This window comes from Anoplopoma fimbria, chromosome 13, assembly GCF_027596085.1.
Source record: "Anoplopoma fimbria isolate UVic2021 breed Golden Eagle Sablefish chromosome 13, Afim_UVic_2022, whole genome shotgun sequence".
NCBI lineage: Eukaryota > Metazoa > Chordata > Actinopteri > Perciformes > Anoplopomatidae > Anoplopoma > Anoplopoma fimbria.
In genome coordinates, this window is record NC_072461.1 from 17,806,620 (window position 1) to 17,828,261 (window position 21,642).

The 21,642-nt window shown below is 39.4% G+C and overlaps 1 protein-coding gene across 3 annotated transcripts in view; it reads left to right on the forward strand.

The window, feature by feature from the left end:
• Positions 1-20,981, forward strand: part of adgrd1 (adhesion G protein-coupled receptor D1) — a 28,976-nt gene extending 7,995 nt beyond the window's left edge. Inside the window, exons 10-25 of one of the 3 annotated variants that reach the window (XM_054610798.1) lie at positions 177-303; positions 638-745; positions 2,032-2,107; positions 3,036-3,177; positions 12,537-12,610; positions 13,124-13,247; positions 15,206-15,309; positions 15,440-15,551; positions 15,993-16,146; positions 17,763-17,829; positions 18,081-18,147; positions 18,355-18,446; positions 18,521-18,647; positions 18,744-18,785; positions 19,014-19,106; positions 19,183-20,981. In XM_054610798.1, the coding sequence (XP_054466773.1) occupies positions 177-303; positions 638-745; positions 2,032-2,107; positions 3,036-3,177; positions 12,537-12,610; positions 13,124-13,247; positions 15,206-15,309; positions 15,440-15,551; positions 15,993-16,146; positions 17,763-17,829; positions 18,081-18,147; positions 18,355-18,446; positions 18,521-18,647; positions 18,744-18,785; positions 19,014-19,106; positions 19,183-19,278 (1,605 nt within the window). In that variant the 3' untranslated portion in view covers positions 19,279-20,981. The remainder of the gene's footprint in view (positions 1-176; positions 304-637; positions 746-2,031; positions 2,108-3,035; positions 3,178-12,536; positions 12,611-13,123; positions 13,248-15,205; positions 15,310-15,439; positions 15,552-15,992; positions 16,147-17,762; positions 17,830-18,080; positions 18,148-18,354; positions 18,447-18,520; positions 18,648-18,743; positions 18,786-19,013; positions 19,107-19,182) is intronic. The other 2 variants (XM_054610799.1, XM_054610800.1) reach the window with 2 other exon arrangements.
• Positions 20,982-21,642: the final 661 nt, after the last annotated feature.

The window sequence follows — 21,642 nt, forward strand, 5'->3', positions numbered from 1 at the left end:
CCTTTGTGTGCCCTTTTAACTTGACGTATTTTATATTTGTAAATGGAACCTGTGAAGAGAATTTTACAAAAGAAATCTCTAAAGATGTGACACCAGGTTAGCATAAAACAATGCTGGACTCTGGATGCACCGACTGTGAATTAATTGTTAACATTTTCTGTGTGGTCATTGTTCAGCAGCAGTCCATCCCCGTGGTCAGCGGTCTGATCGAGACCGTGGACAGGGTGATGGAACACATGGTGACTAACCTAGAGCCCAGCCCGAACTCCCTCATCTCCCTTGCTGGAACATCTTTTGTTGCAGGTCAGTATGCTGTCAGCTCTCCAATAAGTTGACTCACTCTGTGTAGTTTGTGTGTTAGGGTAGAAGGACAGTGAGTGCCGAGGTGACATCATTTGTTTTCTTAATCAGAGAACATACGGGTCAGAAAAGCACAGATCAAACCCCTCCACTTTAACTCTCAGGGGTAAAGGTCTTTTTTCTTTTGAATAATATTTTGCTTGCCATTAAGCTTGCTTTTGTCTTTCTCCCAAGGGTGGCTTCAGTTATTGTATCCACCCCTGATGAAACAGATGGGTCTTGATGCTTGCCACTACGTTTGTTTCTCTCAACAGTTTTTTTGCTCTGACCCCCACAGACTACTCTCTGATGAAATTCCCACAGAACTACAACCTGCCACATTACCGCTTCCCCACACAAGGCAAAAGTTACATCTCTGTGCCAGGAGAGGCTTTCAACATGCAGTGTAAGTGCAACTATTACAGTACTACAGATGTTCAGGGGCATGTCTCGAGTGATGTACAAGGTGGACGTGTCCTAGCCGGAGGATTCTCTGTATAAAAAGTAGTAGCTTCTCTGAGTGTGAATGCAGCACATTAGTCATGGTCTGATTCTGCCAAGAGAAAATTGTCCAGCTTGAAGGCTCTTGTTATTTGCCAGTAATTTATTATGCTAAGATTTAAGACTGCTAACATACAGTGTAGGACAGGAGTACCATGAGAGCTTTTGTGTGACTTTATGGTGCACCGTAGAAATCCAGCTATGACTTTAATGTTGGCAGTTACCCTTTTATTCAAAACAGGAAGAATGAGAGAGAGAGCACTTTCTCTCCACTTTCCTCTGTCATTAAAAAGAATGGACCTACATAGTGGAGTGAGGGAGAGCAGTAATTACGGCGGGCATTAAACTCTGCTTGTTTGACTTTGTGTTCAGGTCAGATTCCCCTGGCTCCACCTGGCACCATGTACTGTGCACCCATACAATCACTGGAATAAACCGTTTTAATAACTCATTAAAAGACTGTTATCAGAAATTGAATATGTGTTATTGCGTGACACATTAGAGCAAGGGCCAAATTAACTCATAGCTCTGGATACCTGGCTGTATGAAATACATGAGGGGAGGTTTTATAACCCAATTAGGTGGAAAGTGAGCCACACATTGGTGTGTTTGGATACTTTATTATATTTTTCCTTATGCGCTCTCGCCCTTAATAGAGTTGAACAAGCAAACTGGCCACCTTGAGATCTCTTGGGGACTTGCCGGGGGGCATTGTGTCGAAATAATTTTGTAGAAGGTTAAGAACTCTACTGCAGTTACCACACCACACATTTGTTTGACATCAGCGAGTTCATGTTGTCACAGTCAGCGGGGCCCCGGGTAGAGGGCCTTTGAAATGAGGAACAGAACCATTAAGGGTTTCCTCCAATTTCATTGTTTATCTTGCAGTATTGAGGTGGGACCGAGATGGATGATAGGTCAGATTAGGGGAGGGGGCCCAGACCTCCTGCTCTCCTGGTGAAGTCATATAGAGGTTCATAAGATTTCCTAGCATCCACATGGTTTGCGGCCCTCTCCTTTCACCCTTGTGCGAGCATTCGGTCGTCCCATTAGCCAGCCGGTGCCAGCGTGCGGCGACAAGGCAGCGCTAATTAACTTCCCCTCTTTGTGAGCATTTTAGCGGCACCGCATTACATTCCTAGCCCGCCGTCAAAGACGTTCAACTACTGTATGTTGTCTTCTTTACTTCAGCTCAAACCACCATCGTTGGCCTCTTCTACCACAACATGCACAACTACTACAACGAGATCAGCCCTGTCAAGACCAGGTAAGAGAACAGAGGCAACACCCAATGTGAAGAGTCAATCATACCACTTTGGTCTCGGCCAGGGTTTTATCCCTGTATATATATATATATATATTCTAAACAAAATTGTTCAAACAATTCCACAACAAAAAGGATCCGGCTTCTCTCTTAGTACATCCTGTGTGGGGGATCAGGTCCACTGGACCTATGGCGCCCCTGCTTCCTGAGCCACAGGACGGCTGATGCCTGGGGCCAGGGCCTTATCTGTCCTCTTTCCTATCTCTAATCTCACCACTCAACCTACTGACTGATACACCCTGCTATTAGCTCCTCATATCCCCCTCAGTTATTGTCTCATCGCTGGCCCAGCTTGTTCCACTCGTGCAATTTTTTTTTTCTGACATTACAGCATCAAAGCATCCTGTTTTTCCACCTTTTATATTTCATAGAACTTCAAGTAGAATTTAACTTTAAAATATCAAAAATTTGTGACAGTACATTTTGAGGTGTTTGTGACTGATCAGTTTTTAATATGGCTCTCCCACTGCCCGACTTCTCTGTGGGTGAGAATTTCCCCTCTGTGTCATGATAGAGAGGTGATGCTTGTATGAGCCCAATGTCACATATCAGATTGCCTTGAAAAACTATTGATGCAATGCCACTGCTTGTCAGTGTGATAATTATATAGACAGACGATCGAAGTCCCACTTTAATGCTAGTGCTCTGGGCCGGTGTGTAACACTTATGTGTTAATGTGAGTAGCAGATTACAGTTCTTTTTCTGATATTTTTGACTGTATTTGATTATGGCTGTCTTGACCTTCCTTTTTTTCGGTCTCTTTCTTTTTAATTGTATCAGTGACTCTTATTTCTACCCTTATATTTTCCTGTCACGCTGCCTTTCTTTTTTCGCATTCTCTGAGTCTCTTCTCTCTTTTTTCGCCTCTTAGAATTAACGAAGCAGCTGATTTTAAGGATCACAAGATTCAAGTAGCAAGCTGTCTGATCTCTCTGAAAGTGGAGCCTTCGCCGGCCCTGTCAGTAAACCTCTCTGGAGCGCCACTCATCAAGATTGTCCTCACCCACATCCTGGTAAGAATCAACCCATACGATGCCTCAGTTTTTCTTCTTATTTGACTCATATCTTTATTTTCTATCTGTGTGAATCAGTCATACTGGGAAAGGTGAGTGCTTTTCCAGTTGGCTGGCGCAGTTGTTGGGTGTGGGACATCCACCTTATCAGAGCGAAGACAGCCTTGTCGTGCCTTTGGCTACAGTAGCCGGATCCCCCCTTTTAAAATCCATCAGCTCTATTTTTGGTGTTCTCTTATGTAAGAAGATGAGTGTCTATCACTCGGCCTGTGCAGCTGGGCACCCACCAGCACAAAAAATGAAGCCTATTTTGGTTTTCATTAGCCTGCCTCACGAAGCATGTGGCCTCCAGAAAGCAAGCTGATTATGGACATTTGAAATGCAGACTTAGGGCGCTTTGAATGGAACAATAACTTTCTTTTATGAACAACATATTTTTTCTTTTTGGCTTTATGGCAGGAGCTGTGCCAGTTTTCCATGGGAAATGCAGTCGAAACTCATAATGAAAATTAAAAATGTGTATCGAATTAGCTTGCTTCCCTGTAAAGTCAAAAATGTGGCAGTATTCTTCACAGCCATGTATATATCTTTTTTATTTTTTGCACATTATCAGGATTTTTGAAGTCGTTCTTTTAATCTAAATGAATTGTGTTAATAGCATATTATACTATCATACAATAGCATTAATTAGTTAATTTACTGAACCACACAACAATGTGGTTCTGTTTCCCTCCAGGAATTATTCACTTTCTATTGAAGTGAACCACCAATACTTGTTTTTTTCTCTCCTCACTCGTAAGAGCACAAATGAAAGCCATGCAGCTTCATGAAACCATGGTTATACTGCTTTGTTTGCCTTCATTTCCCCTGGTGAAATAAATGTTTATGCTGCAATCATCTGGCTTGGTTCCTGTAACAATGATTACTGTGTTTGTTTTAGCGGACACCATGGGAGAAGGCTTATAATCTCCTTTGTTATGGGAGTGCTGGAGATGCTCACCAGCTCTGCTGTCTGTTGAGTGAAGGTGTTTCTATTTTAGTTGGATTGCCTTTCCCTATGATGTAAGGATAAATCAGGTTTCTCACATTCTTTCCCCTCTATCCCATTATGAATACGCTACTTATTACTAACACGGCACATACTAATTGGAATGCAACATGCCAGCATATTTCAACTTAATTTAGGCTGCATAGCTTAGAAGAAGGTTTTTATTTAAGAGCTGCATCGTAATTTGGCACACAGCACTTCTGGCTGTGATCGCGCTCAGAAAAAAAGGGGTTGTTTTGCTGTAACTGTGTTGCTGCACAGACCTGTTGTTGGATTTAGTCAAAATACAACTATTTTTGGAGTTTTAATGTCTTTGGCAGGTGGTGGATACTTATCACCTCCCTAGCTTGGAGGCAGGGAGGGCGGCTCGCAAAGTATTAGGCCGACCTATCACGCCATTGTTAATGTCGCTCTTTGCTGTGTTAAAGTTAAACCTCAAAGATGTCAACTCATGGCACCAGTTCAGTGGCCGAGAGTAAGTGATTTGCAACCTGTTTATCCCCAGAAAGTAGACAAACACATTCATTTCATTAAAACTTAGGGGGAGGGGGAACTGAATGTGTCCGAAACTGAATTGTGTCAGTGTCCTCATCTGTCTTCTCGTGCTGTCATGGTAACAACAAGTCCTAGGTGCCATCTCTTGTTCTGTACAAACAGGCACCTACTTTCACGTGTCTCTATCTGACACCTGCCATGATAAAATGTATTGTACCTCGGATTGATGGAGTCACAGACTTGTGAAAAACCTTGTGTCGTGGCAGGTACCACTCACTGAAGGTCAAATCCGTTTGTTTGGGGTCTGAGTGACCTTGCAGTCGTGATTGATGCCCTCTGAGTACACCGAAACAGCCTGCTGAGGTAATGCCATTCCCAGCTGACTCAGTCAGAGCCGAGCTGCAGCCATCACACGTTATGTGGCACAGAGCGGGTTTGATACCCAGACAAGGTGTTATCAAGGCTGCTGGAGGCCCACATGCTTTTCTCACGGCATTCGGCCACAGTGTTGATTGGACCCTGGCTCCATCAGTGATTTATTACTGCTGTCTGACTCAGGTTCAGTTTGAGAGAGCCTAAGGAGAGAAGAAGGGGAGAAACGGGAGGGTGGGAGGCATCGGGTGCATAGTTAAACATTAATTATAAAAGGCCGACGCCTCTTCTCTGTCCTCGTCTTCTGTCAAAGCATAAAGCTAATGGTATGAAGTGAAGGAATGGAAAGATTGATTTCATGAGCAAAGTGAATTTATAAGGTAAAAACTCAGAGGATTTAAAAAACAGATTTTGACTAGCGGGCCTGAATTTACGGGCTTATAAAGCAAAGTGTTAGGTTGGCGGCTTCTTAAGAAGAGCCAAGGCAATTGGGTGGAACCGGGCCGCAGCACAGGTGGCCTCTATCAGTCCCTCAAATTACCTTTATATCAATTCATCTGTGATGTAGAACTATGAATCATTAACGTCTAGAATTTTTTTTTAGATTTTGCCTTCTGGTAGAGAGTTATGTATGTTTGACATAAGGCCACAGCTAGCAGCTTGTTAGCATAGCTTAGCTTAAAGACTGGAAACAGGGGGAACAAGCTAGCATGGCTCAATCGAAAGCAAACCAAAACAAAATCCACCTGTCAGCACATCTAAAGCTCACTAATTAACACCTTTATGTCAATTCCCATGTGCCAGTCAATTTCTTGGTTCACTGTTTTCCTCTGTTTCCAGTCTTTTGTGCAAAGCTAATATAACTGACTGTTGTATTTAACAGTCATGAGAGGGATATCAATCTTCTCATCTAATCTCAAATAAGAGTATTTCCCAAAAATTGTGCTCAAACAACAACTTATTTTCTACACACACTGAAAAATAAAGAACAATGCTCTTTACCCATTACTCTGTCAGTTCAAATATTCACCAAGTGACTGGACAAGTAGCTGTTAGTGACTAACTCGTCCATTAAGCTTTATCCATCGGGTGCCCCCCATGATTTTAAGGACATGAAAGAGAGTTTGGTGGGAAGTGAGTAAAGAGGTCAGGGGCAGAAGGGGAAACTGGGTGGTTTGTGTTTACAAAGACGTCTAGACTTGTTGGAGCTGGTGGATCAATTGTTCAGCAACTTTGAAAATAAACATACAAAAGTTATTTTTACACTTTCTGATACCAATGTTGTTAATTGTGTATGCCAATGCCGGTATCAGTCCTTTCTGCCACAATAATAAGCGCTCTTTATTGCCGGTCTTTTTATAACTCCTAGAACACACCCAGCTTAAACCTTGTGGTCTAGATCTCTCCTCCATCCCTCTCTCTCTCTCTCTCTCCTAACTGCCCACACCCATCCATACACCAACACACATACAAACCAAGCTGTGTGAGCCAACATGCTGATCAATCACAGATGGAGGTCTGGCTATTGCTATTCCACCCCTGCCAAAAGATTTAGAGTCTCTTTTTTACGGCCCCTCCCATTCAGCACCCCCTTTTCCATCACCACTCAAACCTCGCGACCCCAACCTCTTGGTAGTGCTGAACAGCAGAACTTGAGCCAAGAAAATAAGTAAAAAAGGATCCTGATTCTCTCTCTATGATTCTATGGCCTCAGATAATGTCAACAAATAATTTAAAAACCTGTGGTTGCAAAATCACCCTTTGTACATTTTTGTTTGTGAATGTGTCGAAATGATTTGTAGTTGTAGAAAAGGTTTGGAAATGTCTAGGTAAAATTCTTGAAAACAAAGATAATACAAAGACAAAACAACTCCTTTTGCAAGGTACATGCAAGTCTGTAAAAGTCTTAAAAAGCACTGAATTTAGTTCCCTTCGTAAAAATGTCTTAAACAGTATTAAAAAGTCTTAGCCATAGGCAGTAATGTTAATTGTGAATTTAGTTATCTATCTGACTGCGGACTGTTGGGAGATGTTAAACCTTTATAAACCAAAATTGTGAATGTTGGGATTATGGCTTGTGTGTTCAGGACACTATTCCATCTTTGTTTTCAGTCAGCACCATCAGATCTACAGCATCCTGTTAGCTACAGGAGCTAGGGAGCTTATTGTCTCATAATGGACAAGTGTTTAGCAAGAACTTTAAATTATCATGTAATATCATTATGTGTTATTGTTATATACTGCTTGGAAATGCAAAAAAAAAAAAAAAGATATGATAATTAAGCCTGGAACAATTAGTAAATTAATCAGTTAAATAGAAAATGAATCTATAACATTTTTGATAATCTATATATCGTGAGAATCTTTTTTCAAGCAGAAATGCCCAAAATTCACTGGTTCCTGCTTCTCAGATGTTAACATTTGCTACTTTTCTTTATCTTATCTTATCTGATATTAAATGGAAATCTCAAAATTAGTATTAAAAAGTCTTACATTTAACTTGGTAGACCCTGCAGAAGCCCTTTTTGGTGACCATCTGAATGCAGATTCAAAACAGAAGGTTCATTTTTTGTTAAACACTAAATTTAAATGCAAACTTTTGCCCATTAGCAACTATAAAATCGGTAATACATTTGTGTAACTTCAGTTTCTCACACAGTGTGGGAACTTTGGGTTTCACTGTAATCTGCTTTGTTTTTTTCACAGGTTTACAAAGGACGCTGTACCACTCTAGGATTTCAAATATATTGGCTAAAAATCTTATTTACCCTTAATTGATATCATGTGTTTCCCCTGTTCAAAGTTCTCTGCAAAGACTCAATAAGCAGCGCTCAACTTGTGAATGCAAACATGTTCCTACAGAAACAAGCCAGAAACCAGAGATATATAACAGTGGCCTCATTTGAAAGCTTGTGGGAACATATGAAAACCTCTCTACTTGTAATGTGAGCTTACCTCAAAAAGTCGTATTTGATGTTTCGAGAAAAAATGGCCACAGTGCAATATTTCTGTGACTCGTCACGCTCACCTTATCAAAAACAACTGCCATTTCAGTTTTTTTTATTGTCCCCAGTTTTCCTCACACCCTGCATACCTATCAACACTTCTCGTTGCTTTCGGTGTCTACCTCAGAGACGGCGCTGAGGCCACAGCTGCATGTCTTATTACATTTCCCCTGAAGGCATGATCTCACTCAAGGCCAGTTATGTTTTACTGCATGGACTCCGATTGTTACTCCACATGCTGACTATGGATCAGCTTTAGTCTGACCTCTGACTCAAAAACCCTGTGATAACATCGCAGAGATCTGTACTCAATCAGCGCCGCAGGTTGTGTCAGTGTGATGCTTTTATATATTGACCCAAAGGTGGTGAAACAGAAAGATTTTTCTCAAACTCGAGGCGAAAGTTTGAGCTGTGGTTGGTCTTTTTGAGCCTGCTGGACCGAGCAATGTTACACTATACCTTGGTGTGCCTTTCCCAGACATACTGCATTAAAGTGTTTCCTTCCCTTACTAAATTTAAGAGCAGTCAATGTAGCTTTTGGGGAATGCATGTATGGCCTCTGTTGTTATGCAGAACAATTTAGCCATTGTCAAAGCCTGGCTACATCTAAGCCTTTCTGTTGACTCATATTTTAACTTTCTCCTACTGTACACTTCCATAAAAACAGAAGATGATGGTAGTTTTAATTGATGTTTTGTCATTAGGTAATGTGTGACTGATGGGTTTAAATGATGTTATGGGCCCTGCTGACAGCTTCACTGTAAAAAAAATTGATTTCTATACCAAATGCAGAAAGTGCCGTCCAAATTACACCTTGGCTTTCTGCGCTCTCAAATATTTGGAACGTTTGAAGGAAAAGGAGAAGATCGCTTACTTATTCACTTACACGGTTGTTTCTTTTTTTTCCCTGCTTTTTTAAATTTAGCACAACCAAAGCCTGTATTTAGATTTCTTTGCTCTTTCGCTCTTGTGGCTGCATATTCTTGTACCAATGCTGGATGGAATGAGTGGGTGTGTGCAGGACTTTTTTTACAAGGGATATTTTTTATATTTATTCAAGGTCCACTTACTAGCCCTTTATGTAGCGTTCAACTGCATCTCATGTTCTCAAGCTAATATCAAGCTCTGGAAAAAGCGAGGAGTTGGACTAAAAACTAAAGACTTTGTTATGTCAAATTACTGTTTCTAAGATAAAAGTAAGAATGAACCGTCATCCTCATTTTTCCATATTGTGTCAATTAGAGGTCCCATTAAATTTTATTAATTTTATTGTCCCCTGTAACTGGTAGAATAGATATCCACACACTTAAATCTACCAGTTTGAGCTTTTTTGATTCTTCCAGCACCTTGTCTTAGATAAAGCCGCGTAAAGCGGTGGTCATCCTGCATTTTCCACTGTAACTGAAATAGAATCCGGCTTCCAGCTATGCCCGTCATGGTAGGTCTGAAAGACACCACATAGGACAGAGAAGCTTGCATTTATACAAATTGCTGGTTGCCGTGTGTCATCTGGGCCTTAAATGCTTTTGTGATGCATGAGAGTGTTTATTTTCATCCTTCATCATTTTATCCAACAGGCTCAACATAGTCATAAAAGAGCAAAAGGAGGAGGTGTGCTTTCTGTTAGAGAGATTTACACATCAGACAAAAGCCAGTCGCTCTCATACAGATGTTGAAGGCCCGTTTGTTCCAAATCACAGCTGACTGGTGTGGTGGTGTAATTGGCTGGTAAGGGTGTGTTGCCATTAGCAAGTTATCAGGATGCACCATTAAATATCTATTCACTGTCATATTATACATATGCTGATGACCACATGGCAGCTAAGAGTGTTTATTCCCTCCAAAATAGTTGCATTATGATTTACAGTTCTCATACCCCCATGCAGCATTTTCAACTGAAATCCAAATCAACACCAAGACTAACTCCATGTATTATAGCTGCCAGTGGCGGAGAGTAATAAAGTGCATTTATTCCAGTGTCATATTTAAGAACAATTATGAAATACTTGTACGTTACTTGAGTATCCTTTTTATGCTAGATCATACTTCTACTCCAATACATTTGATAGGGAGACACTGTACTTTTTACTCAGAACCATATACTTTAATTATTTCTTTAAATACATCTTTAAACATTTTACCAGTGGTTCCCAACATTTTTTGGCCTGTGTACACCTAACACCTCTTGCAGTTCCACCAAAAAATGAATCCTTTAAATGTATTTCTTTTATCCCAAAGAGGTAAAACTACTACTACAATATTTCATATAAAGTAAAGATTAGAGAAAAGGGGAAAAATTTATATAATTATGTGTAGCAGAACCTAATTATGTCTAGTCTTCTGACCCTTTGGATGAGGTCTGACCCTTAGGTTGGGAACCACTGGACTGAACTACCTACCTGTAACTGTATATAAAATAGTGAGGTCACCTTCTGAAATGGTGCATCACGATTAACCGTCTAATAATGGCATATATAATGATAATATTTGTCGATTTGTCTGCAGAAGGAATTATTTTACTTAGCTACGATTATGAATGCAGGATATTGACTTACTTCACGTATTACGCATTCATTTCACATTCTTGCACTGGTATACTTGAATATACGTAAGTATCTAAATTTTGTATTTCACTACCATGGAGGGTGAGGTGGGATTAAGGTAAGCACTCTTGCTGCTCCATTTGCAGACATAGTGACACAGAAGCACCAGAGACACCTTGACTATCTTTGATTTATCAGCCTCTCTCTCTCTGACCCGTCTCCTCTATCAGCTGTCACTCTGTATCACTCTGCTGTCATGCTGTGTCACTCTGCTGTCACTAGCTTTCACCCTCTTCTTCCTCTCTACATGTATTCTCCTCATGAGGCTCAAAGGGATTTCCAAGGCGGTGTTTGCTTGCCTTCTGTTGTTAATAAAAAGCTGGAGCGCCAACTTCAGTCTTGGCTGGTGACTGAGGCCTCAGGGCACTGAGGGAACAACGGTGTGCACTCAAATCTCGGCCAGATCTCCAAGTGTATTTTAACACTTACCAATGACTCTCAGGTTCCTGCACCTTTCCTCAGATAACAACTGGAAACACGCTGGATGTTCCACAAACAGCAAATTGCTAGAGAGGAAGCATGGCCAAAGAGCACTCCTTATGTGTGTGATGGTCTGTTAGTCAATGTATATTTTAGCTTGTGTCTGGTTCATATCATGGTTTGATAATGTTTATATTTGTGCTTAATGTGGATAATTAGTCTTCCTTCATTGCACAGGAACATTAAAGGTTCATTGTAAGAGAGCAAACACGACACTGTAAAGCAAGTGTTACAGTGTGCCAATTACAGTTTGTTTCTCTTCCATCTGCTTTCATTTACACCCAACAAGCAATGGGACTTATTAAAACCCACAGGGGTGGCAGTAAATTCACCCACGGGGATGCTTGCAGCTCCTCAAAGCTGGCCGCCGGCTTGTGATGATGGGGTGCATTTATGGCGCTCTCATGGTTCTTGGATCCATTGTGCTGCCTGCTGTAATGGGCCACATGAATATTCATCCATTGCATTCATCTCAAGGGTCACAATACATGATGACTAAAGAGCTACATGTGCGAAACAGACAGAATGAGAGCAACAATTTGGTTACGCAATGAAGTCAATGTATTTTTTTTCTTTATTTTTTTTTGCTGTGCTTTGTAATATGAATCACTGAGAATATGGGCCAGGAAACAGACAGGCTGAGTGTCAGTTTCACTCTCTTTAGCTCACTTTTTCCAGAAGGAAATAGTGCAGACACAGTCCATCTAATCATACTCTTATTCAGTCTGAGAGTCGAGGCTTGGTGAATGAGAAGAGGTGTGCAGTCTCTCAGTATACACCAAACCTGCCAATGAAAGTGTTGTTTTCCTCAGATGACAGATTGAGGAGGGTAGTGGTTTGACCCGAAACCAGGGCCAAGCCCCAATTACTGCATTCTTGCACTGTAGCCATTAGCTCACTGTCTCCGGAGACTCCAAATCTCATATTAAGGAATGACACGGAAAAAGTGAGTTATAATCAAATAAGATTCTTGACGACAGCAGGGATTTTCGCTCAGAGTAATAATCACCTTTGCTAAATGTCGATATTCATCTTCTCTGTCATCTAATGTGATCTCAGACCTCTTTAGTCTTTTTTATTGGAATTCTAGCACCGATTAAGGATTTTATTTAATATCAGAAGCAACATTTTTTTATTGGTTTGCTCTTCTTTAGATACAAAAGAAACTTAAACAGTAATTGAATATATTATCTAATATATCAATATCTGATCAGTCTGCATTTGGATAAAAAGAAAGCCAAAGAGCATAAAGGAAAGAAATATAAATCTTCCACTGCTTCGAAATGTTTTTCGTATATCACATACCATTTTCTCTGGTAATTAAAGACCTCATTTTATTCAACTTTTCTTTTTCAGACTAAAGAACAGCAGGAGCAAGTCTTAAATCAGAGCAATAAAGTCTTCCTCTACTGTGCCTTCTTGGACTACAGGTGGGTCTGTGTTTGTGATTTAGATGCAGCATGTCTCAATTATTCATTCAGATGTAGAGCCAAATAGATTTTTTGCATATCTTTTTTGTTCAAGTCTTAAAGGTTCTAAAGCATGAGTAATGTCCAGTGATTTGGAAAAGGTGTATTTCCCTTTTGTCATTCAAATCAAAAGCAGACAGAGTTACATGTGTTCCTGTTTCAGTTTGATGTATCTTGAGCAACAGCCCTCTATAAAATGAATATGGCGATAACTTTAAAGGAGCCAAAACACTATTAAGAAAGCTTAAATCATTTTAAAAGGGAGTATGTTTTGGTTGGATTCAAAGGCTTCTTCTCCTTACTCCCCTTTGCCCTAAAGCTCAAGAAAGAAAATGTGAAATTATTGGATTGCCCTTTCAGATTGCCCTGGTAAATTCAGCAAAACAATTCTCTGTGTGCCTCTTGTAATGGAACATGCTGAGGGATCCTTGCCAGCGGTCTCTGTTAATAATAAACAATTGTCATCCTTTTCAGTTCAAATGAGGGAGTGTGGTCCAATGAAGGTTGTGTACGCTCAGATGGAAACATGACGTACTCTGTGTGTTTGTGCAACCACCTCACCAACTTTGCCATACTTATGCAAGTGGTGCCATTAAAGGTTTGACATTTTTCCTATTCTTTAAAGCTGCTCTAACTTTTTTTTTTTCATATTAACAATGGATTGCATCAGGGGGAAAAGTACAGGTGTAAAGAACAAAATTAATTCCATTTAGCTGCTTTAGTATTAAGGGAGCAGACTATGGTGCAATCTCAGCCTTGCTGTGTCCCAGTGGCCAATCAGGATACTGCAATAAAATCCCCCACGGCCCTACAAGCTTTTTCCCCACAGACCTCCTATATTTAAGAGACGTTTGTAAAAGCTGCGCCACAAATTGCAAACAAATGTAATTATTGCTTAGTTTATGAACTATTATTTTTGTAAAACGTTTCCATACCCTTAAAAAGAAATATAAGACAGTAAAAAGTTTATAGGCCTAGCGCCCGCACAACACAGGGGCTAACCCGGAAGCCAGAAACCTTCTTGATTATGTGCTTGGCCAGTTATTTTCATTGAAGTGAATGAGCCCCAGCTCATTGTCAAACTGTTGTGCCTTAAACATCAATAGAACCTAGCCATTGTGAAAGTTATTAGTAACAAGTCAAAATGCCTGCTGTGAACAAGACCTATTGATGATTTTTACAACCGTGCTTTTCATTTCATCTGTTTTTAGAAACAGTGAACCTCCCCACACCTATTTACAGGAAGGTTTATCCTTCTACCCCTGCCATATTCAAAAGTCTATCCCTCCCTCTGGGTCTTTGTCACAAAATAAGTACATTTGTAGGAACATAATTGGACAGGAAGCAGAGGTTAACCACACAGTAAACCACCAACCAGAACTCCCCACTGCAGCCTTTGGACAGTTTATCGTTCCTCCCTGTAGGTCAATAGTGAGGAGACCTATACAGTCACAATGTCGGTTTCACTGGTGGTTTTATACAGAAGTACTTCAGGCAACCATGATTAAGTGTGGTATTTTTGGGTTGCTACGTAGGTCAGTGGTCCAGTCCTCAAGGACCACACTCACTTAAGAAACTAGAAACTGTCCGTTTGAACTGTCCTCCAAAAACTGTCTCCTTAAAACATCTGGGATAACACTCGTTCTCTTCTCTGAACACTGTCCTGCACAGTATTTTTCATTAATATTATGTGCATGTACAGCATTTTGGAATGGCAAACCTGAACACTTTGTCACCACAGTCCCACATGACTTTTTGTTACCCAAGAATATGTGCTATGGGAGTGTGGTCAGCATCCACGATGGCTTCTTTAAATAGAAAAGAGGACTTCTTACTGCAGCTAAGAGGGCCAGTGCTGTATTTAAGGAGCAGAAGTCTATTTGATGCTATACTTTCCCTTAGCCAGTCTCTAATTAGTGGGCTGCCTCATCCGCCAGCTGCGAGGGAACATCCCACATATCCCATTTCTGGAAGGCTGAGACTCCTTTGGCCTTCATAATGACAAGGCACATTTGAAGACAGTTAATGGAGAATCAAATCCAAACCATCAAAATAGCCTGGACTCCAAAACAACATCGATGCAGTGGGCTATATGTCATGAATATATGCATATGGAGAAACACCATCTACCAGCTTTATGGGCAATGCATTTTTTGCATCCTCAAAAAGTCAAAACAAAGTGGTATTTTACTCCACATTAACAGTAGAAACCTTAGCTACAAAACTGTTAAAACATGTATCATAACAAATACACATAATCTGAATTTATAACGTTTGTGTTTTATCCAATTTAGACAAGAGGAATTAAACCATTATGCTAAAGCCTTATGACAGTATGCCCAGTGTTGGAGAGTAGCCTGCCTGATAAATAATAATGAGACTCAGCATTGTGTTCATCATTATAAACTCCACTGGGCCCCTTTGAATTTCCTGGCTAATGATACAGGCTTAAAGAAAACTGGCTAAACTACATTTGTTTGTGCATTTGTGGCACCGACCCACCATGTAGGCAAAATAATAATGTTTTTTACATGTTGCCTTGGTCTTTGTTCACAGCTCACTACTGGCCACAGGGTGGCACTATCAACCATTGGTTATGTCGGCTGCTCAATTTCCATCGTCTGTCTTGCCATCACTCTGGTCACTTTTGCAGTTCTGTCGTAAGTATCATCACTTTAAAAACCTGTGCTGTACATCTGTATTCAAAACATGAACCTTTGTATGTTTACTAAGTGTTTTTTTTTTTACCAAAGCACAGCAGCAAGTTAATGTGATGTTGTCCCTCTGCAGGTCAGTGAGTACCATCCGTAACCAACGCTACCACATCCACGCCAACCTGTCCTTTGCCATCCTGGTGGCTGAGATCTTACTGCTCATCAGCTCTCGCTTTGAACCGGGCACGGTACGTCCACAGTACAAATGATGTTGTCGATGATGATTATAATGATGACAATGACAATAAGTGATAACATTTATTATGATTGTTACAATGATAATGATGGGAATTGTGTCTTGTTATTTATTTTAATAATATTTAGATTATTAGAATAAATAATGAGAGTTAGTGTAGTCTTCGAGGATGTATAAAGTGAAATACAATGTACAATATGGTTAAGTTAAACAACCACTAAATGATTACATTTTTGTAGAAGGAAAGATCGTAGATCTAAAAGAAAAAACTACAGTCCACTGGAGAAGCAAAAAAGCAGACCAGAGGATAGATAGATTTAAAAAAGGAAAATAGCGATTATTAAAACGCCTTTTGATTATAATGCATTCATAAATAATGATAGAAAAGAGAATGCTTTGATGGTAAAAATCTTTATTTTGTCCCCTGTCTCAGTTGCCATGTAAGGTGATGGCTGTCCTGCTTCACTTCTTCTTTCTGAGCGCCTTCGCCTGGATGCTTGTGGAGGGCCTCCACCTCTACAGTATGGTTGTCAAGGTGTTTGGCTCTGAGGGCAGCAAACACTTCTACTACTACGGCATTGGCTGGGGTAGGTCTGCTCTGATGTATCTAATTACTGCACTTAGATGTAAAACACAGATGATGATATAGCTGCTATATTTGCCTCAGACTATAGCAAAGATGCCTGTCTTATTCCTTGTGTGCCATTTTATTATACTGACCCTAATTTCACCCAGTGTCCTGCCTCGACCTCATGCCAGTCCATTACTGTAAATTTGATTTTTACCATTTTTGTAAGTGACCTCACTGTTCAAGTATTTTTTTTTACAAAAAGTAAGTTACTTTGACCCTGTTGAATAAATCTGCTTTGAGTTACATTCCAACATAACAATTGCCTTTCCTGATCTAAGTGAACTGGAGTTTGATGGACAGATAAAAAAGAATCTGGGACATACGTACTGTCTTTGGCTGCTGAAGAATGCATACTCTCTCCTTCACATGCTGAACCCATTAGTTGAAAACGATCCCTTTTTTATTACTTCCTTTCTTCAGGCCAGAGGGATTTTTCATTTTGTGTGGCCAACTGGAGACTTGTCTGAAAGTTAGACATATAGCTATTATACATAAAAAGTAAATACTTGTTTTATAATTAAATGCCGCTGCTATTAGTTTTGGTAAAGGCTGTTGACTACTTTATCTTTCATGTCCTCCTTCAAAGTAAACATTTCCTTGTACTGTAGTTTAGCATGCTGGAAACCTTTGGGCTTGGCCAGCCAAATGATCAAAAGAGTTATTTTGGGGGGAAATTAGCAATTAGTAGCACAGCAGATAAATAACACCACCACAGGGCGTAAAACCGATCCAAAGATAGGTGCGAAAAGGGGTGTTTACCATGTTGGACACTTTAACAAGATGTTTAACAGGGCCACGAGGCGTTTTGCTAAAATTAACTGAGGCATTCTTTCAGATGACACTGTGAAGATTAAAATACTGTATGCATTGTGTTGTAATCACTATTGGACATAGATCTATCAGAAATGTATATCTGTGGCCTTTGTCAAAGCCTTTTAGGTCTACAAGGTTGTTTGGAGATGATTCTTAAATATTTCTGTGGATTCCAGTCCTGTTGATCCAAGAATATGAAAGTGCTTGTAATTTGTTTTGATGCTGTGATTAACATTAAACCACAGGGGCCTCAAAGCTTCAGGTTTAATGTGTGTCAATTTTTGTTTGTGGTGTTTTAAATCAAGGTAATTTTGAGTTTTTGACCACAAGTAGTGCTATGGAGCAACATTTTTAAGAGTGGAACCTATTTTTCTTCATATTGTGCATGCGCATGATGAGGGATGCACATATGGACAAGCGATACACGACCCTGCCATTCTGCTGATCAACAGTTTAGCCTCTGCCAACAAAGAAGGAGGCATAATGTTAGTACGCAAACATAGATGTAAATAATGCAGGATTTAAGATTTTTTTTAATTAGTTTTATGAGGAGGCAACCAATCGTACTTGATGCATATTCACATATGAATTTGTACTTGATTGGTACTTGAACGCAGCAGAATACATGCACAGTGTAAAGAGAGTGGGAGAAATACTCGGTCAATTGGGCCCCACAACGTGTCAATCCAGTCATCACGGGTGCTATGTGACATCTTTTATAAAAGTAACATGGGTGTTTGTCTCTTTGTTTATTATCAGGCTCTCCATTGGTGATATGTGTGGTTTCCGTGACATCGGCTCTAAACAGTTATGGCGAGGTTGACAAGTAAGTATGACCTGCACTTTAAACAAATCCTGTGAATTATATGGAATTGATTTCATTCATTCAAAGCTCAGTGGAGTTGCATAAGAATGACATCACTTGTAGGAGAGATTGAAAAACATCAACTGTGTTCAATGTTATTCAAAAGCAACAGTAACTACACGTCATTCCACATTGACATTAGAGCATTTTTACTTGGAGGGGAACACGGTGTGATTTCCTTTTTCACCCTTGCCCCTGTCCTTGCTTCTCAGCTGTTGGCTGTCACTGACGAATGGAGCCATCTGGGCATTTGTGGCACCAGCTCTGTTTGTCATTGTGGTGAGAATTTTGCATCAATTAGCATTTGTCATTTTTCACAGTTCCCAATTTGCTGCGTAATTTGATCAAGAATTTAAACTGTATTCATTGTAAACTTTTAGTCTATTTGAGGAGGAACAAACAAGATTTTACCTCCTGTGTCACTGTGTTAAATGTGTGTGTATATATATATATATATATATATAATACCTTATTTCTGATATCCAGGTGAACATTGGCATTCTGATATCTGTGACCAGGATCATATCTCGAATCAGCGGAGAGAGCTACAAAGTTCATGGAGATGCCAATGCAGTCAAGTGAGTTAATTAGTTTTCATGATCAGATCAGTGCACTTTTGATGTTGTTTTCTTATTAAAGACTTTGTTTCAAGGCTGACAGTAAAGGCCGTGGCCGTGCTCCTGCCCATACTCGGCATTTCCTGGATCTTTGGCGTTCTCGCTTTCAACGCACACTCTTTGCCATTCCTGTATATTTTTGCTGTATTCAACTCGTTACAGGTAAGTTCTTCACTCTGGGATCCTTTCTTTTCTAAAATGTTTGCAGCCATTTCTGAAAATGATGCTAAAGTTCACCTTTTTTTCTGTTCTCCTTAGGGGTTCTTTGTCTTCTTGTTTCACTGTCTTCTCAACTCTGAGGTATGGTGCTAAATCTATTGGATGTATGTTTAAATGTTTTGATGTGTCACGTTTTGGAGGAGAAAATGTACAAAGCCCAAACCATCAATTAGTCTAGATATTTATTCTAATTAGCAGTAAAGGGACTATGTTCTCTGTTGCAAACCCAATTTCTGATTAAGTATGATGTGATGTATTCTGCCTGACATTTATCACCAACATCTGTTATGGCTTTGCTTCTTTCTGTAGGTCAGAGCTGCTTTCAAACACAAAACCAAGGTGTGGTCTCTTACTAGCAGCTCCATCCGAAACATCAATGTGAAGCCATTCAACTCAGACATTGTGAGTGCTGGTGTTAAAGATTTCAACATTCAACTCTCAACTGCCTGACTCTAACATTTTCTTTCCCATCTTCTAGATGAATGGAAACAAGGAATGCGTGACTCCGACCAAGATGAACACATGGGAAAAAAGCACCAACTCGGCCAATCGTATCGACCTCTCCGCTGTGTAGGATCATTTTTCTTTCTGTGGCAGGAGAGCAATCTGCAGCTCACTAGTGTAGAATGACAAACACTAGTCAGAGTATTCTCCAACAATGTTATGCAATGAATTGGACACTCATCCGCTCAAGTGAAAGAGATACCAAAGGAGATGTTCTGTAGCTGAATAATAGCTTCACCTTTAAAGACAAACAGACTGTAAGGACTGTGCCTTTTTATTGTCTCCTAAAAACATATTGTGTTCCCAAAAAACAAGAGCAGGGATTTCTGAGGAGGTCAGTGAGAGTCTTAGCATCCAGGAGTGCAGTTCAGGGTCTGGCAACAACGCTCTGTGTAGAGGAGCATCTGGACTTGTAAGTTGCATAATCCCTCTGTATATTGCAGTTGATTTTCTAATTGGCAAGAGTTTATGTAACAGAATAGTTCAATATTTTGGAAAATAAGCTTATTTATTTTTCTTGCTGAGAGATGAAAAGATTTATACCAACTGTATGTCTGTTCGGTGAATATTAAGCCACTGCCAGCAGCTGATTAGCTTACCTTAGCACAAAGAATAGAAACAGCTAACCTGCCTCTGTCATTAAATAACACATATAACAAAACAGACGTGTAAAAATGACACATTATGGATTCACTGTTATGTGCCTGACTAGCAAGCCGTGCTATCTGTTTCCCCTGTTTCCAGAATTTGTGCCAAACTAAGCTGAAGTAATCTGCTGCTGGCTGCATATTTAACATACATACATGAGAGTAACAGTAAACTTTTCATCAAGCTCTCCGCAAGAAAGCAGATAAGCTTTAATGAAGCAATTTCATCTGCTTTAATTTACTTGCAGATATTGTAACATTAGAGATCATAAGTATTTTAAGGGTATGGTAGGTTACAAATAGGCTAAATAAACTTGGATAGGAAAAAAACAAGGAAAGCGGTATATTAGATTTGTGCCTTTGAACAAAGACATAATGATTTCACCAGCTGTTAAGAGTATTCATCATCACAAATGACAAAATGCTTATTTTACCTGGATGAACTTCTCCAAAATGTACCTGGTTCATGCAACTTTAATCCAATGTTGGGCACGGCGCAACACAACAACTGCATGATCACAATGGATGAAGCAGCAATGTAATTCTGATATAATGTATTTATTTATTTGATGATTCTGTATAATTTCTTCTGCAAAATGTCACAGCTCAACAAACTGTATGGTCTCATGTTAAATTCTGTGTCTATTTGAGTGTTTTCTCTCTTGAAATGGTATATTTGCAGTACCTCACATCTTAGTAAGCTGCAATATGTTGTGCCTTTTGAGGAATAGTGAATAATTGCTGAGTGTTTTGGACACAATTCTGTGAAGTTTCATGGTGTCTTAACTATTTCTGTTGCTTATTTCTTTTACATTTTCATATATACTTTTGTACAATGAAATATGTTCTATAACAGAGAGACTTGATAAGGTTGTGGCTTTTTTTTCTTAAATACTGTGAGAATGGAGGGAGATGCCATATTTCAAAATGTCATTGATCTTACACTGTACCAACATTAGGTTTCCTAAAACAGGATTTACTGTAAGTCACTCTGCGCTCACTTTTCATGTCAAATTTAAAGTTAAATATTTCAATATGTCTATGCTTGTATGGCCTTTAATTGATTGTTGTTTTATGGTACTATGGTTTGTGCTTCCAATTATCTTTATTATAAAACGTTTATGACAACAAATCAGCGTCATCTTCATTACATACCCTTCACCATTTTGTTCAAATGTTCATATTTGTATGTGTGTGTGTGTATCGAATATATATCAGTCAAAAGTTTGGACACACCTTCTCATTCAATGGTTTTTCTTTATTTTTATTTTTTTCTACATTGTAGATTAATATAAGTGATTTTAACCATCAAATGTGACCCAAAGAAGCAGTGGTCTGCAGGCTTTGTCTGTTGAGTCACCCAAGTATGCCAGTATGGCGAAATAAGCAGTTGTGCTATAAGGAAGTATTGGATTTCGTTTTTTCAGTTTCATTTGATTTTTACATTATTGTGATGATTGTGTTGTTACTGAATTTGAAAGGTATACAATTTACTGAACTATTCTAGAACTATTCTTGTTACTGTTTTTTTTATATACTAAACTCTGATATATGAATACAGTGATATAAAATTGCATACAGTACCAGTCAAAAGTTTGGACACACCTTCTCCTTTTCCGTTTTTTTCTTTATTTTTATTTTTTTCTACATTGTAGATTAATATTGAAGACATCCAAACTATGAAGGAACACATATGGAATTATGTGGTAAACAAACAAATGCTCAACAAACCAGAATATGTTTTAGATTCTTCAAAGTAGTTGAATGAGAAGGTGTGTCCAAACTTT